Source organism: Heterodontus francisci, chromosome 40 (genome assembly GCF_036365525.1).
Source record: "Heterodontus francisci isolate sHetFra1 chromosome 40, sHetFra1.hap1, whole genome shotgun sequence".
Classification (NCBI taxonomy): Eukaryota; Metazoa; Chordata; class Chondrichthyes; order Heterodontiformes; family Heterodontidae; genus Heterodontus; species Heterodontus francisci.
This window is the reverse complement of record NC_090410.1, coordinates 10257349-10273574: the sequence shown is the minus strand read 5'-3', so window position 1 is coordinate 10273574 and position 16226 is coordinate 10257349. Positions and strand designations below refer to the sequence as shown.

Sequence of the window (16226 nt, the reverse complement as noted above, 5' to 3'; positions counted from 1 at the left end):
ATCTATGACGGAGATGAGGAGGAATTTCCTTACTCAGAGGGTGGTGAATCTGTGGAATTCTCTACCCCAGAGGGCTGCGGAAGCTCAATCATTGAGCAAGTTCAAGACAGAAATCGATAGATTTATGAATACTAATGACATCAAGGGATATGGGGATAGTGGGGAAAAATGGCGTAGAGGTAGATGATCGGTTTGAATAGCGGAGCAGGCTCGATGGGCCGAATGGCCTACTCCTGCTCCTATTTCCTATGATCTTAAGACACAGCCATAACAGTAGAATGCAAGCCAGAGATCAAAGAACAAGTGTCCTGGTCCAATCCTGCCTAAGAGACACAACATAGCCTTGAAGCCGTGCAGAGAAGGGTCACACGATTTCAGGGGCCTGAGCCAAGACTTTCAGGTCCGACAGTGGCTCAATTTAAAATTTTTTATCCTTGTTTTCAAATTCCTCCATGGCCTCGCCCCCTCCCGAGCTCTGTAACCCCCCCCAAGTCCTACACCCCTTTGAGAACTCTGCGCTTGGGAAACCTCCCGATTTCCTACATGGCCAATCTTCCCCAGCTCCACTCCATCAATCATCTAACGCAACACAGATAGGGAACCAAGCCTGGAACTTTGCAGCCTATATCAGTCAGCATCACACTGTGCTCTAGTCATGGCTTGGTAGGTAACACTCTTGTTTCAGGATCAGAAAATCACGGATTCAAATTCCACTCCAGAGGCACAGTCTAGGTTGACGTCTCCAGTGCAGTACGGAGATGTGTCTTTCAAATGAGACATTAAACTGATGGCCCATCTGCCCTCTCAATTCGATGCCAAAGACCCCGTGGCACTATTTCAAATAAGGCCAGGAGAATTGGGTTTGGTGTCCTGGCCAGTGTATATCTCTCACACAACATCACTTAAAAAAACAAAATACATTATCCGGGTTGTAATCACATTGCTGTTTGTGGGATCTTGCTGTGTGCGAATTGGCTGCTGCGTTTCCTGCATTACAACAGTGACCTTTTTTTAAATTACATTTGCTCGGTAGCTGATCTGTTCGTTTCTGTTGAGCTGATAGTCCTCTTGCGCTAAAATTTTGGCGTGAAATTTTAAAAATTCGGGAAAACAATTATTAAAAGAAAAAGACAAATTAAGAGGCCCATCCAAACCTGTTTCACTAAAACTGCCTTGGCCCTCAGCTCTGGAATTATCACCCCAAACTGCTCTATCCTTCACTCTTCCTATAAGAAGCTCCTTAAAACCTGAAGATTCCCAGTGATGTTTCTGCGAGTGAGCAGTTCCTGCTCCTCCCAGTGAAGGTGTTTCTTTAATTCCTGCCTGCAACTCCGCAGTCTGTATACATCTCATTGCTGGTCCATCTGTCGAGTCTCTGGAGATTAATTACGATACCAGTTTTACCCAATTATACCCAATTACCATCTGCCTGAGTTAACAGTCAGAATAATCTGGTGACCACTCAGGTCAAATTCAGAGAGGGTGATAAAATACTTCACATAAATGACGACTGTCTTACCGTATAACAATAATCAGTTTGCATCTAATGTAGTAAAACATACAAAGGCACTTTCGCAGGAGCATTATCAAGAGACATTAGGGCAGGTGACCAAAAAAAAAGCTTGGTCAAAGAGGTGAGTTTTAAGAAGGGTTTTAAAGGAGGTGAGAGGGTTAGGGAGGGAATTCCAGAGCTTAGGGCCTGGGCAGTTGAAGGTACAGCTGTTGATGGTGGGGAGATGGTAACAGGCCACCATTTGCAGGTCGTGGCGTGTGCATAATTGGCACAGTGGTTAGCACCGCAGCCTCACAGCTCCAGCGACCCGGGTTCGGTTCTGGGTACTGCCTGTGTGGAGTTTGCAAGTTCTCCCTGTGACCGTGTGGGTTTCCGCCAGGTGTTCCAGTTTCCTCCCACAGCCAAAGACTTGCAGGTTGATCGGTAAATTGGCTGTTGCAAATTGCCCCTAGTGTAGGTAGGTGGTAGGAGAATGGTGGGGATGTGGTAGAGAATATGGGGTTAATGTAGGATTAGTATAAATGGGTGGTTGTTGGTAGGCACAGACTCGGTGGGCTGAAGGGCCTGTTTTAGTGCTGTACCTCTCTATGACTCTATGCAATCACGGGATGATCACACTGGTTCAAGGCCTGTACTACTGATCTACAAAACTCACCTGATCTACCTTCCCAATTGCCCAGGATGACTGCAAAGGAGCAGCAGGCAGTGTCCCATGGGGAGGAGGAAAAATTAGAGGGAGAGTCGGACAGAGAAGATGGGAGAAAGACTAATACAAGGTAAAGAAAGGTAGAGAGAGACAGTTAGAAAAACAGGCAGACAAGGAAGGGAAGGGTTAGATGTAGATGGAATAGGGTGGAAGGAGGCTCCTGTGGAGCATAAACAATAGCACAGACCAGTAATGTCGATGGTCTGTTTCTGTGCTGCAAATTCGATGTAAAAGGAGGAAAGGAAAGGGAAAGGGCCGACGTGGAAGGGGGCTATGGAAATTGGGGAGGGAAAGACGACAGAACTTGCCTTTTATCCAGCATCTTTCAGTTCCTCAGGATGTAACGAAGTGCTTTGCAGCCAATGAGTTACTTTTGAGGTTGAGTAGCTGTTTAGTATGTAGGCAAATGGGATGAATGTTGACCAGGGCTGTGGGAGAGCCTCTTGTCCTCCTTTGCAGAGCAAGTGGAATTCTTTATGGCTATCCGAAATTTGCAGGGCTATGAGAAAAAGGCTGCGGAGTGGGACTTTCACAGAACTGGCACAGACATGATGGACTGAATGGCCTCCTCCTGTGCTTTCTAAATACTGCAGAGGAGTGGCCCAGGAGCATGTTTCCAGCAGGATGTGAGTGGCATTGGCGTCTATCGGATGAGATGCTAACCCGAGGCCCCGCCTGCCTTCCTACATTATAACAGTGACTACATTTCAAAAATGCTCCATTGGCTGGAAGGTGCTTTGGGGGCGTCCTGTGGTCATGAAAGGTGCTATATAAAGGCAAGTCTTTCTTTCTCGAGTTGAGAAGGCAGTGCTGGGCCTTCGTCCTCGAGACCCCTACAGTCTCTGCTGGTGCTCTCACACTGGTGTTGTATTATTGAAGTTTGCTGCTGTTATGAGCTGCTTGCAACGAGAGGCAAGCGCACAGCGTGGGCCAGACAGACTCAATTCCCATTTGCTCAACCTAAGGTTTCTTCAATTCAGTTCCACAACTTACCATGATGGGATTCGAACCAATGAGATTGCAAGTCCAAAACCATAAACACTACTATGACCTCTTGGTAAATGGTGATGCCTGACACTGGGGAACTTGCAAAAACAGATCACATATGATAGGGATATGTATTATGGAACTCCTTCTGTAATTATGGTGATATTTTGTCTTCCCACATCTCTTTTAAGTTGAAGATGGCCAGCAGTACCTTATCCCACTGTAATGCAGGTAAGGATCTGCTTTGATCTATGGGGGAATTGGAGCACTGGTTTGAAGTGCTAATTCACACATTCAATGCTGTATTTTTACTAGACCCATTGTTAACCATTGCATAGCTCAGGTCTCAAACCCCCAGCATTATTACAGCTTCTTTCGATATTATTGTAGCTAATGACAGACACACAGCACAGATTCACATGAAATGTATGCCTGCATGTACTGAATTTTGCCAAACTGTCATCAATGGTCCAGTGAATATTTCACGGGCAGCCTCGTTTACGAACATTGAGCAAAATACAGTTTGAAATCTGGTAAACTTTCCTGTACATCAGTGTCTGCTGAAGTCAGAAAGAATGGTAGGGCTGGGAACAAAAACTTTACGGGTGTGCATGTGTGTGTGAGAGAGAGACAGGTCTTTCATTGAAAAGAATTTGCAATGAAATGGATATCCCAAAGATTGTTGAGAGGAAAAAAAATTAACCCTTTATGCTCATTATTATGCAACTCACCAGCACCTTCTCAAGGGCAATTAGAATGGGCAATACATGCAAGCCAGCGACGCTGACATCCCATGAATGAATGAAAAAAAACATTGCTAGTTATTTCTTTTGAGTATTGTCGTTGATGGTAATATTGAAGTACTGCTGATTTCAAACGTTTCACTATATTCTTTTATTTCGAAATAAATACTTCAGTTATGTTAGCCTGTCAAAGATTTGATCTGTTTTGGATCTTCCAGCACGACAAGGTGATTGAAGTGAGTGTGTATGTAAATTCAGGTATGTAGATGACTGCAATTAGCCCTAATAGGTTATCAGCTCTGAGTCATTAAACCTCGGCAAGAGCAATTCTCCGAAGAGGTTTAACTTCTGGATCATAAAAACATGCGATCCGCCTACTTGAAACCTTTAAAAATCCGAAATGTATCACCTTCACATAGTCTACCTTTTATTTACAATTCATTCTCGGGATGTGGGAGTCACTGGCAAGGCCGACATTTACTGCCCTGAGGTGGTAATGGGATCATGCTCTTCAACACCTGCATTGTATGGAAGTTAAGAGTGAACCACTTTGGTTCAGGACTGGACTGTCTAGGCCAGACCGGGTAAGGACAGTGGCGGCACAGTGGCGCAGTGGTTAGCACCGCAGCCTCACAGCTCCAGCGACCCGGGTTCAATTCCGGGTACTGCCTGTGTGGAGTTTGCAAGTTCTCCCTGTGTCTGCGTGGGTTTTCTCCGGGTGCTCCGGTTTCCTCCCACATGCCAAAGACTTGCAGGTTGATAGGTTAATTGGCCATTATAAATTGCCCCTAGTATAGGTAAGTGGTAGGGCAATATAGGGACAGGTGGGGATGTGGTAGGAAGATGGGATTAGTGTAGGATTAGTATAAATGGGTGGTTGATGGTCGGCACAGACTCGGTGGGCCGAAGGGCCTGTTTCAGAGCTGTATCTCTAAACTAGACAGCTGGTTACCTTCCCTACCCTGAACCAGTTGGGTTTTTATGGCAATCCAAGAACTGCATGGCACTTTTACTGGACCAGAACCAGTATTTCCAGAAACTGAATTCAAATTCTCACTCTGTCACAAAGTTTCACATCACATTATCTGGATTATTACTCATAGAAACAAAGAAATTTTACAGCACAGAAGGAAGCCATTCAGTCCATCACGTCTGTGCCAACTGGTATTCTGGGGCATCTGGATTACTAGCTCAGTAACATAACCCACGATGCCAACATTCCTTGTTGGCCAGAGGAGGGAGAGGATTTATATAAAGAAAAAATTGCATTTATATAGCGCTTTCCACAACCTCCGGGCGTCCCAAAGTGCTTCACAGCCAATGAAGTACTTTCGAAGTGTAATCACTGCTGTAATGTAGGAGGTATGGTGGCCAATTTGTGTACAGCAAGATCCCACAAACAGCAATGCACAAATGACTTAATAATCTGGGTTTTTTTTTAAGTAATGTTGGTTGAGGAATAAATATTGGCCAGGACCCTGGGGAGAACTCCCCTGCTCTTCTTCGAAATAGTGCCATGGGATCTTTTACATCCACTTGAGAGCATAGACAGAGCCTCTGATTCATGGGTGGTGTTAGCCTTGATACTGTTTTGGGGGAAAAAAGTGCTTTATAAGGTGAGGGATGTTTGTGCTGGTTTACAAAGCCCAGGAATGTTGAAACCAACTGTAGTGCTCCATGTATAAGGCCAACTGAAGGCAGCAGGATTTCAACTGTGCCAAGGTAGATGCAGGAAGGATGTTCCCGATGGTGGGGGAGTCCAGAACCAGGGGTCATAGTCTAAGGATACGGGGTAAACCTTTCAGGACTGAGATGAGGAGAAATTTCTTCACCCAGAGAGTGGTGAGCCTGTGGAATTTGCTACCACAGAAAGCAGTTGAGGCCAAAACATTGCATGTTTTCAAGAAGGAGTTAGATATAGCTCTTGGGATCAAAGGGTATGGGGAGAAAGCCGGAACAGGTTACTGAGTTGGATGATCAGCCAGGATCATAATGAATGGCGGAGCAGGCTCGAAGGGCCGAATGGCCTACTCCTGCTCCTATTTTCTATGTTTCTATGTAAGTTGCAGGAAAGGAGACAAGTACTTTCTCTGACACTCCAGTGCGAGTACTGAGGGAGTGTTGCACTGTCAGAGGTGCCGGTTTTCAGATGAGAGGGTAACCAAGGCCCCGTCTGTCCTCTCGAGCAGATATAAAAGATCCCATTGCACTACTTCCAAGAAGAGCAGGGGAGTTCTCCCCAGTGTCCTGGCCAATATTTATCCCTCAATCAATATTATAAAACAGATTATCTGGTCATTGTCAGATTGCTGTTTGTGGGATCTTGCTGTGCGCAAGTTGGCTGCCGCATTTCCTACATTACGACAGGGACGACGCTTCAAAAGCTCTTCAATGGCTTTGAGACATCCTGAGATTGTGAAAGGTGCTATATAAATGCAAGTCTTACCTTCTGTAATTTAACTGCAATTACATCACAATTTCAAAAACATTTTCCCAAGGATAAACTTTCGTTGGTATATAACAAAATTACTGTTATTAAATATATCCAGCAATATACATCATTGGGGATTTAATTTATGTGCATCTTTTAAAAACACTATTTAAGCAAAATTAAATCCACAATGAAATTAAGTGATTATGCATTGTGTGTGACTGCCTATGTATAGCAAGGACAGAGAGCAGCTGTAATAAATTATCTGGGAGAAAAGTATGGGGGAGCTCAAGTAATTTGATAGCAATTTCAAAGTCATTCTGGCGAAGGAAATAAGGAATTTCTTGCATTTATATACTGCCTTTGATGTAGTGAAATGCCACGAGGCACTTCACAGGAGAGTTATCAGGCGAAATCTGGCACTGAGTCATGCAAGGAAACATTAGGACAGGTGATCAAAAGGTTGGTCACAGGGGTAGGTTTTCAGGAGCAATTTAAAGAAGGAGAGCCAGGTAGAGAGGTGGAGAGGTTTCGGGAGGGAGTTCCAGAGCTTAGGGCCAAGGTAGCTGAAGGCACAGCTGCCAATGAAGGGGTGAAGGGAGTGCGGGGGAGATGGACAAAAGACCAGAACTGGAGGAGCGCAGGGATCTCAGAAGGTGGCCTGGGGAGATTATAGACATAAGGAGAGGTAAGGCCATGGAGGGGTTTGAACACGAGGATGAGAATTTTAGACATGGTGCTGACTGCCTTCTCGCTTTTCCGTGATATTTTTATCCTCCTCATTGAGATTTTATGAAAGCTCCAACTGTCTCTAAAGGATTATCTGTCCTCGCATTTCCGAGCTGTGCCTTGTATTGTTTCAATATGGGTTTTATCTCTCCACTTTCCGGGCCTCTTCTCTGATTTTAACTCTTTAGCCGTGTCTCTCCTCAAATCTTGCATAGTTGCTGCTTTCATCTGTGGTTCCACCATATTCTCCTTCCTGGCAGTTGTGTTTTGGATATACATTGTTACTTAGACAAACCGGAGAAATACAACCGGCTTTATTTAGCTTCCCTCATTCTTTGTTTCTTTCCAACCATTGTTCACTTGACAGCGTTTCCAGGCTAATGAGGTTGTTGCTAGTCCACTTGTACCTGCAATTATCTTTCCCCTTCCCAACCTGAAAGTGCCGACTCTTGCTTGGCTCTGGGGGGTTTTACAGAGGTTTAATTAGTTTCTGCTATCTCACCCGAGTGGCCATTCCTGAGGTGCGAGCAGGGATAGTGAGAGCTAATGGGCTGTTCAACCAGATGGAGCATCACGCTGACCTTGTCCTCACCCAATGTCCACTCCCATGTTTACAGCGCGAGTGAAAGAGCTCAGAAACAGTGTGAATAATTGCCGTACCCTCACGCAGATCACATAAAACCAGCAGAGACTGGAGGTCTCATGGGAACTTTCCCTGCCTGTGTGCCTCAGCACCACACCAGCTGGTTCATCGACTGACTGAACAAGTGGAAGCACTGCCTCGAGACGTCCAGTCCCCAGCATGCAGTTTCTGTAATCCAATAAAGAGTTTAGTCTGTGGATTTCAGCAAGGAACAAAAATAAACGTGTGGAATTGTATAACACTGGGGTACAGTCCTGATGGGTATAGGTTGGTCACTGTATGACATTACAGTACAGTACTGGTGGGTATATGTCTTTCACTGTATAACACTGGGGTACAGTACTGGTGGGGACATGTCTGTCACTGTATAACACTGCAGTACAGTACTGGTGGGTACAGGCCTCTCACTGTCTCACACTGGGGTACAGTCCTGATGGGTACAGGTCTGTCACTGTATAACACTGGGGTACAGTCCTGATGGGTACATGTCTGTCACTGTATAACACTGGGGTACAGTACTGATGGGTACAGGTCTGTCACTGTATAACACTGGGGTACAGTACTGGTGGGTACAGGTCTGTCACTGTATAACACTGGGGTACAGTCCTGATGGGTACATGTCTGTCACTGTATAACACTGGGGTACAGTACTGATGGGTACAGGTCTGTCACTGTATAACACTGGGGTACAGTCCTGATGGGTACATGTCTGTCGCTGTATAACACTGGGGTACAGTACTGATGGGTACATGTCTGTCACTGTATAACACTGGGGTACAGTCCTGATGGGTACGTGTCTGTCACTGTATAACACTGGGGTACAGTACTGGTGGGTACAGGCCTCTCACTGTATAACACTGGGGTACAGTACTGATGGGTACATGTCTGTCACTGTATAACACTGGGGTACAGTCCTGATGGGTACGTGTCTGTCACTGTATAACACTGGGGTACAGTACTGGTGGGTACAGGCCTCTCACTGTATAACACTGGGGTACAGTACTGGTGGGGACAGGCCTCTCACTGTATAACACTGGGGTACAGTACTGGTGGGTACAGGCCTCTCACTGTATAACACTGGGGTACAGTACTGGTGGGTACAGGCCTCTCACTGTATAACACTGGGGTACAGTACTGATGGGTACATGTCTGTCACTGTATAACACTGGGGTACAGTACTGATGGGTACATGTCTGTCACTGTATAACACTGGGGTACAGTACTGGTGGTTACAGGCCTCTCACTGTATAACACTGGGATACAGTACTGATGGTTACATGTCTGTCACTGTATAACACTGGGGTACAGTACTGGTGGGTACATGTCTGTCGCTGTATAACACTGGGGTACAGTACTGATGGGTACATGTCTGTCACTGTATAACACTGGGGTACAGTACTGGTGGGTACAGGCCTCTCACTGTATAACACTGGGGCACAGTACTGATGGGTACAGGCCTCTCACTGTATTACACTGGGGTACAGTACTGGTGGGTACAGGCCTCTCACTGTATAACACTGGGGTACAGTACTGGTGGGTACAGGTCTGTCAAGGTGGTAGTTGTGATTTGAAAGGATGGGTTAAGAGTAGAACACAAGAAATATATTGCACAACTGGAAAGTGCATTTGGTTAAGTGTAACATTTCCCCAAATAATCTATAACATGAACAGCAGCCCTTATAAGCCCATCATTCATGGCCAGTCTCTGTCTCCTGTTCACTCTTTGAAGTCCTCATGGGACACTCCCCTCGGTCACAAGCTAACTTTTTTTCTGGTTGACCTGCTCAAACCGCTTGCTTTCCCCCCACTATTCCTCCATCCAGTTGCAAAGGCTCTGATGCTCACTCGTCCCCTGGGCAGTTGCTTAGAAATGAGACGAATTTAATGGAGCTGAGCTTCCTTAGATGTGCAGGTTATTCATCTCTGCGGGCTATGTCCTTCCTGCCACTGCAGGATTTCCAGCCTTACCTCTCCAGTGAATCATAGATTCTTACAGCACAGAAGCCAACCATTCGGCCCATCTGGTCTGTGCCGGCTCTTAGAAGAGTTAGCCAATTAGCCCCACTTCTTTTTCCCCATAGTCTTGCAAAATTTTCCTTTTCAGGTATTTATTCAATTCTAATTTGCAAGTTACCAGTGAATCTGCTTCCAATGCCCTTTCAGGCAGCGCTTTCAACAACTCGCTGTGTCAAAAAAATATCCTCATTGCTCCTCTGGTTCTATTGACAATTAACTTAAATCTGTGTCCTCTGTTTAGCGGTCCTTCCCCCAGTAGAAGCAATTTCTTCTTACTCTATCAAAATGTTTTATAATTTTGAACACCTCTATTTCATCTCCCCTTAACCTTCTCTGCTCCCAAGGAGAACAATTCCATTTGCTCCACTCTCACCAAATAACTGAAGTCCCACATCCCTGGTACCGTTCTAGTAAATCCCCTCTGCACCCGTTCCAAGGCCTTGACGTCCTTCTGAAAGTGTGGTGCCAGAATTGGACAGAATCAACTATCAACATCCTGGGGGCTACCATTGACCAGAAACTGAACTGGAGTAGCCATATAAATACTGTGGCTACAAGAGGTCAGAGGCTGGGAATTCTGCAGCGAGTAACTCACCTCCTGACTCCCCAAAGCTTGTCCACCATCTACAAGGCACAAGTCAGGAGTGAGATGGAATACTCTCCACTTGCCTGGATGGGGGCAGCTCCAACAACACTCAAGAAGCTCGACACCATCCAGGACAAAGCAGCCCGCTTGATTGGCACCCCATCCACAAACATTCACTCCCTCCAGCACCGACGCACAGTGGCAGCAGTGTGTACCATCTACAAGATGCACTGCAGTAGCACACCAAGGTTACTCAGGCAGCACCTTCCAAACCCGCGACCTCTACCACCTCGAAGGACAAGGGCAGCAGACGCATGGGAGCACCACCACCTGCAAGTTCCCCTCCAAGTCACACACCATCCTGACTTGGAACAATATCACCGTTCCTTCACTGTCGCTGGGTCAAAATCCTGGAACTCCTTCCCTAACAGCACTGTGGGTACCTACCCCATATGGACTGCAGCGATTTAAGGCAGCGGCTCAAGGGCAATTAGGGATGGGCAATAAATGCTGGCTTGGCCAGCGACACTCACACCCCATGAAACGAATGAAAAAAAATACTCCAGTGTAATGGTGGGTGTATAATCAGCAGGTAATCTGCATCCTTCCATTTTGCACTCCTCTAAAGTCGGGCCTCACCCATACTGTCCTTCACAATCAATCCAATAAATATACAGTAAGTGAAAGAAAGTTAAGCATTTATATCTCAGGATGTCCTAAAGGGCTTCACACCAAATAAATTTACTCCTGAAGTGAAATTGTTTTGTCGGCCGATGCAGCAGTCTATACTTGGGCAGCAAGGTTCCACAAACTGCAATGAGATTCAGTTCATCTGTTTTTTTGATGGTGTTGGTTGTGATATAAATATTGGCCAGGACACCAGGGGGAACTCCCCTGCTTTTCTTTGAAAGGAAGCTTTGACGTCCGACTGAGAGGGCAGACAGGGGCGTGGGTTTGACGTCTCATCCAGATGTTGGCACCTCCGACAGCGCAGCACTCCCTCAGTGCTGCCACAGGGCGGGTCTGCCTGGATTATGGGAACCCACAATCTTCGAACTGAGAGCAAAACACCATCATTGGGCCAATCTGACTGCTCCTGGAGGTTCTGAGGACTACACTTCAAAGGTACCTCATTGGCTGTAAAGCACTTTGGAACGTTCGGAGATCGGGAAAGGCGCTATAGAAATGCAAGCTGTGTGTCATCTGTGGCTCAGTTGGTAGCACTCTCACCTCCGAGTCAGAAGGTTATGGGGTCAAATCCCACTCCAAGACATGAACACAAAAATCAGTGCAGTACTGAGGGAGTGCTGCACTGTCAGAGGTGCTGTCCTTCAGATGAGATGTTAAATTGAGGCCCCACCTGCCCTCTCAGGTGAATGTAACAGAGCCCTATTTTAAAGAAGAGTTCTCCCAAGGTGTCCTGGTCAACATTTATCCCTCAACCAACATCACTGAGAAAAACAGATGACTTGGTTATTATCACATTGCTGATTCTGGGAGCTTGCTGTGCACAAGTTGGCTGCTGTGTTTTCTACAAGAGCGACTACACTTCAGAAGCACTTCATTGGCTGTGAATCGCTTTGGGACGTCCTGTGGTCATGAAAGGCGCTATATAAATGAACGCCTTTCCATTTGGTTCCCAGGAACTGATGCTCACCCAAACCCCTGTGATGTGACTTTGCCTGAACATCACAGAGTGTGGCAAGGTGTCAAACGAGCACGCCCACACCTTCGAGAGCGCAGGCGTGCGCTAAGAGTTCCGCTACTCGCCCTCCTGCGCCCGAGATGCTCGGCCAATTCTTGCATTGAAATCAGTTTAGCTTTTGATACACTCATCAATTATGTCTAACATGTGTTAAGCACCTCTCCTGTACAGCAGATAATTACGGGTATTAATTATTCATGCAGCAGTAATTGTGATTCAATACTGATGCGCAGCACATAATGGATTCCAGCCCAGGTGGAACAATTAAAAATAGAAAGAAGCAGACAGTCACACAGAGACAAGTGTCACGCAATTAACACATTAGAGGAGCCGTAATGGTGAAAAGCATTGTTTTTTTCGCTGCTGGGTTTTTTCAGATTGATGCGCAGCAGATGAAAAGGTGTGTGTGTGTGTGTGTGTGTGTGTGTGTGGTGGGAACGGTATCGTAGACTTTTTCAGCACAGCAGGACATTCAGCCCGTCTACTCTCTGCTGGCTCTCTGAGTTATCCAATTAGTCGTGCTCCGTTTCTCTTTCCCTATAGCGTTATGTGAACCCACAACCTTTGAACTGAGAGCAGAGTGCTCCAATTGAGCCAAAGTGACCGCTCCTGGAGGCTGCGTTTCCCAGGGACTGATGTTCACAACAATACCCCATGACGTGACTTTTCCTGGACGCTACAGAGCACGGCACGATGTTGTACCGTCTGTACCTTTGAGAGGATTTCCCCATGGAGAATGCTTCTAATTATATATCCATCAGGTTTATAGGGTGTGAATGTTTTGGTTCTGGGTCTGCGTGTGTTATGTATGTTTTGTGTGTAGTGTGTATCGTGTATAGGATATGTGCTGTGTATGAAGCATATGTGTTGTGTTTGGGGGTGAAGAGTGCACGTGCTTCATGTGGTAGGCGTGTTTGTGATGCATGTCTGTGCACACATATGTACATAAAGGGCAGAGGAGGAAAAACAAAAACGCATCGTAGTCATCTAATAATACTCAGTCGATTGATACATCTGTGAGGGAATGGGGCTTTGGTGCTGGGCACTACAGTGGGGACCAGTCAGAGGGGGTGAATTTGCCACATTTGGTGTTGTATTGCCCTAATGCTACACCTTAGAGAGGATATATTAGTGCAGCGGAGATTTACCAGAATGAGACTGGAACACCAAGGGTTAAATTGAGATTACACAAACTAGGGTTGTACTCCCTGGAATTTAGAAGGTTAAGGGGTGATTTGATCAAAGTTTTCAAGATATTAAGAGGAACAGATAGGGTAGATAGAGAGAAACTATTTCGCTGGTTGGGGAGTCTAGGACTAGGGGGGCAAAGTGTAAAAATTAGAGCCAGACCTTTCAGGAGTGAAATTGGGAAACACTTCTTCAGGCAAAGGGCGACAGAAGTTTGGAACTCTCTTCCGCAAATAGCAATTCACGCTGGATCAATTGTTAATTTTAAATCAGAGAGTGATAGCTTTTTGTGACCTAACGGTATTAAGGAATATGGGGCAAAGGTGGGTATGTGGAGTTAGGCTGCAAATCAGCCATGATCTCATTGAGTGGCAGAACAGGGTGAAGGGGCTGAATGGCCTCCCTCCTGTTCCCATAACATATCTCCTTGGCATCATCAACAGAAGAACATAAACTGTGCAAAAGTCTGACAATCCATATATTTATTCTAGCGATGATCCATCATGCCTGAAGCTCCGAGCTTCACCCAAATTTCCACCAGCGACTCCATGGGGGGGAGGGGGTGCGGATCTGCTGGTGCGACGCGGAATCTGACGGAGTGGAGCAAGATCCGAGGACGGAATATCGTTGCCACGCCGTGAACATTTGACTACTGCGCTAAGAAGGAATCAGACCAGCGGTGTCCGTCCTACCTGTGACAGTCCCAAGTAGATGGAGACGGTTTCGGAGATGTATAAAAATTTCCCTTCTCGATTTAGTGCAAAAATAAAACCATCCAGAGACTGCAAAAGAAAAGCAAGAAAGAAATAGAAATTAAACAGTTTGATATTTTAAAATAACTTTTCTACACTCGGCTCGTTCAGTTTACATCTGTTCATGTGGGCAAGGAAGAAAGATGTACAATTATATCACACCTCTCAGAAATGACTCAAAATGCTTCATATGCAGTGAATACTTACAATTCAGTAAATGTTACGTTGGAAAATTCACCAATTCAAATTCCGCACAAAACAAGGTCCGTCTCTCTGGTAAAAATGTAAAAACTAAGGCCACTGTCTGCTCTCTCAGGTGGATGTAAAAGATCCCACGGCACTATTTCGAAGAAGAACAAGGGAGTTCTCCCCAGTGTCCTGGCCAATATTTGCCCCTCAACCAACATCACTAAAACTGATTATCTGGTCATTATCACATTGCTGCTTGTGGGAGCTTGCTGTGCACAAATTTGCTGCCCGGTTTTCACATTACAACAGTGACTACACTTCACACGTACTTCATTGGCTGTAAAGCGCTTTGAGCTGTCCAATAGTCATGAAAGGTGCGATATAAATGCAAGTCTTTCCTTGTTTTAGAACCTCCCGGCTCTTTGTAAAATAGTGCCATGGGCTCCTTAAGATCTTAAGACGTCAGTTTGATATCTCCTCCAATGGGTGGCACCTCCGACAGTGCAGCACTTCCTCCTGCACTGGAATGTCAGACTAGTCATGTGCTCAACCGTGGCCTGACTTACCGCCAACTGAGCAAGGCTGCACACAATATACGTTGCTGGGTAGTATCAGATCGGGTGGCATGGGCAGTCAGGGAAAGTTGGCAACGATGGCTTTGTGAAATGGATGGATGGGTATCTGAGCTAGGTGACCCTCTTCCTGTGCTCGTTAAGGAAGCAGTGCTGTTGCCTCCCGCCATTTAGAATATTCGGAATACCACCCCCCTCCCAAAACCAACCCCACATCAGGGAACTAGAAACAGAAGTAGCCCATTCAGCCCCTCGAACCTGCCCTGCCGTTCAATTAGATCAAGGCTGATCCGTACCTGTAACCCATTTACCCACCCGAGCTCCATATCCCTTGATACCCTCACCCAACAAAAACCCAGCCATCACAGTCTGTAAAGTTTCAATTGTTCCCCCTGCGTTCACAGCCTGTTGGAGGACAGAGTTCCAAATTTCTACTGCCCTGTATGTGAGAAAGTGCTTTTTGATTTCACTCCTGAACGGCCTGGCTCTAACTTTAAGATTGTGCGCTTTGTTCTGAATTTCCCCACCAGAGGAAACAGTTTCTCTTCGTCTAACTTATCAAATCCTTTTGTCATTTTTAACACCTCGATTAGATCACCCTCTATTCCACACCTAAAGGAATATAAAGACATGTTTACACAGAGCAGTGCGACTTGTTTTGGAATCCTCATGATTGGCCGGCCGAATGGCCTCCTTCTGTGCTATAAACTTTCATGGGCATTAGACAGTTTCCAGAGCTTCTGATACTTCAGTGTGACCCCCCCCACCCCCCACCTCACTACTGTCACTTTCTTGGCTCCAGTGGTATAAAGAAATTGAAAATGTTCCATCTCTCATCACTCAATTTCCCCACCTTAATGAGTAAAAAGGTCATCAATTGAAAGATCTTGCATTTATATAGCACCTTTCACAACATCAGGACGTCCCAAAGCACTTTACAGCCAATGAAGTACTGTCACTGTTATAATGTAGGAAACACAGCAGCCAATTTGTACACAGCAAGCTCCCACAAGCAGCAATGCGATAATGACCAGATCATCTGCTTTTGTGGTGTTGGTTGAGGGGCAAACGTTGGCCAGGACATGGGGAGGATTCCCCCTGATCTTCTTTGAAGACTGCCATGGAATCTTTCACATCCACCTGAGAGGTGGACGGGACCTCAGTTTTACAACTCATTCGAAAGATGGCACCTCCAACAGTGCCACTCTCCTCACTACTGTACAGTAGCACCAGCATGGATTTTGCACTCAAAGGCTCAGGAATGGGATTTGAACCTACATCATTCTGACTCAGAGGCAAGGGTACCACCCACTCAGCCACAGCTGACACCTAACAGTGAGTTGGCAAACATTGTATTGGTGAATAATGGGGAAAACACACAGGACTTGACTATTGAAAACCCTGTTGGCAAATGATAGATAAATACAGGCAGACAGTCAACCTGTTTACATTGATTCAATTGTTCC

The 16226-nt window shown here is 45.9% G+C and overlaps 1 protein-coding gene across 4 annotated transcripts in view; it reads right to left on the bottom strand.

Annotated features, from left to right (window-relative positions):
* The window catches only part of LOC137353065 (neuronal PAS domain-containing protein 3-like), a 368847-nt gene that overhangs the window by 86374 nt on the left and 266247 nt on the right, over positions 1-16226 (bottom strand). For all 4 annotated transcript variants that reach the window (XM_068019024.1, XM_068019023.1, XM_068019025.1 and 1 more), the window contains one exon: positions 13940-14029. In XM_068019024.1, coding sequence (XP_067875125.1) covers positions 13940-14029 — 90 coding nt within the window. The remainder of the gene's footprint in view (positions 1-13939; positions 14030-16226) is intronic.